Source organism: Bison bison, unplaced genomic scaffold, assembly GCF_000754665.1.
Source record: "Bison bison bison isolate TAMUID 2011002044 unplaced genomic scaffold, Bison_UMD1.0 scf7180017847436, whole genome shotgun sequence".
NCBI lineage: Eukaryota > Metazoa > Chordata > Mammalia > Artiodactyla > Bovidae > Bison > Bison bison.
The window spans coordinates 11,443-12,960 of record NW_011478009.1 but is presented as its reverse complement, the minus strand read 5'-3'; the positions used below and the strand labels follow the sequence as shown (position 1 = coordinate 12,960).

Genomic DNA, 1,518 nt, shown 5'->3' with positions numbered 1-1,518 from the left:
ATGCCCAGCAGCCGCCGGCTGGCTGCATGCCCATTCTGCCGGATACCCAGTAGGGTTGGTGGCATGGGCCCTCGGCCAAAGCCAGCGATCCAATTGGCAGCAGCCTGGCCAGTGGCCCCAGGGCCATGGAATGTCCAGTTCTGACTGATGGCTGGCACCATCTGCACAGGCTTCATCTTGCGGTGACGATACTCGAAGAGGAGCAGCTTGCCATAGACAGCATGTGTGGCTGCCATGAGCACAGCCAACATAAGCATGAAGCCCAGCGTGTCATTGGCCTTGAAATAGCGATGCTCAAAGATACACTGGTCCTCCTCACGGATGAACTTGTAGGTGCCCACGTCGAAGACAGGTGGGAAGGCCATGGCCACAGACAGGGTCCAGGCCATGCAGATGACAGCTGCGCATGTCCAGAGTGTCATGCGCTTGGCATAGAAGCGGTGGTGGGCGATGGCCATGTAGCGTGTGACGCTGATGCAGAACAGCATGAAGGCCGCATGGAAGCAAAAGAGCACAGCCATAAAGGCCACAATCTTGCAGCTGAGCGCACTGAAGGTCCATGAGGAGCCGTGGCGCACAGAAGCCAGCACAAAGGGGAAGCAGACGGCAGAGCGTATGCCGTCAGCCAGGCACAGGTCCAGCAGAAAGTAGTAAGGAGCCTTGTGCAGGGCACGGTCCTTGAGCACCAGCAGGGACAAGATGGCGTTGCCCGCCAGGCTCACGCACATGATCAGTCCCAGCAGCACCAGCTTCACGTAAGCCACTGCTGATGGTGGAGACAGTGCACCGCTCACCTCCTCGGGCTCTCCAGTGGTGTTGGCCATACTGAGGGGCAGGGGCTGCTCCCAACCCTATGGGGTCAGCCAGTCCAGTACTCGATGGGCCCCAGGGGACTCCATCAGTTGTTCTGCTGGGCTGCACCTGCAAATGAGGATAATGGGGGAGACACAGACACAGATAGAGGTATGAGGGCAGGAGAGAGTGTGAAAACACACACACAGGGGCAGAGAGAGTGAGGAAGGACAGAACAAAGAGAAAATGGACACCAATTGAGACAGAAATGGAGGGGATGAGAAAGAGTTAGAAAAGATAGGGAGACAGACAGAACCAGAGAGACAAGAAGAGGGGGAAAGAAGGAGAGAGTAGGGAGGGAGAGAGAGAAATACAAGAAAAAGAACCAGTGAGAAACAGATGAAAAGGAAAGGTGAGGAAGAAAGAGAAAGGGCAGTGTTAGTGTGTCTATGCGGCCTCCCCTCTTACTCCCAGCTGGTGTCAGGCCCTGCCCCTGGCCCACTGCTGCTCCTCCTCCCTCCTTGCTGCGTGAGGGGTGCTTCATCTCTCTGGATGTCCTCGGTTACCTCTTTCCTCCATTGGTGGGTCTGTGGGATGGGGATGTGGGTGCAGCTCTTCTCTCCCTTTGTAAAGCCCAAAGGTTGTGTTCTTCAAACTTTTAAAACTGCCACCCATAAGAAATACATTTTACATCACAACCTGATACACATATACACGTGTACATAG

The 1,518-nt window shown here is 55.2% G+C and overlaps 1 protein-coding gene across 1 annotated transcript; it reads right to left on the bottom strand.

Moving 5' to 3' along the window:
* Positions 1–5: 5 nt before the first annotated feature.
* On the bottom strand, positions 6–1,026 carry GPR173 (G protein-coupled receptor 173; the record flags this gene model as incomplete). Its single annotated transcript, XM_010843294.1, has 1 exon — positions 6–1,026. A coding segment is annotated over exon 1 (819 nt), but the record flags the coding sequence as incomplete, so codon positions are not given.
* Between the last annotated feature and the right edge of the window lie 492 nt (positions 1,027–1,518).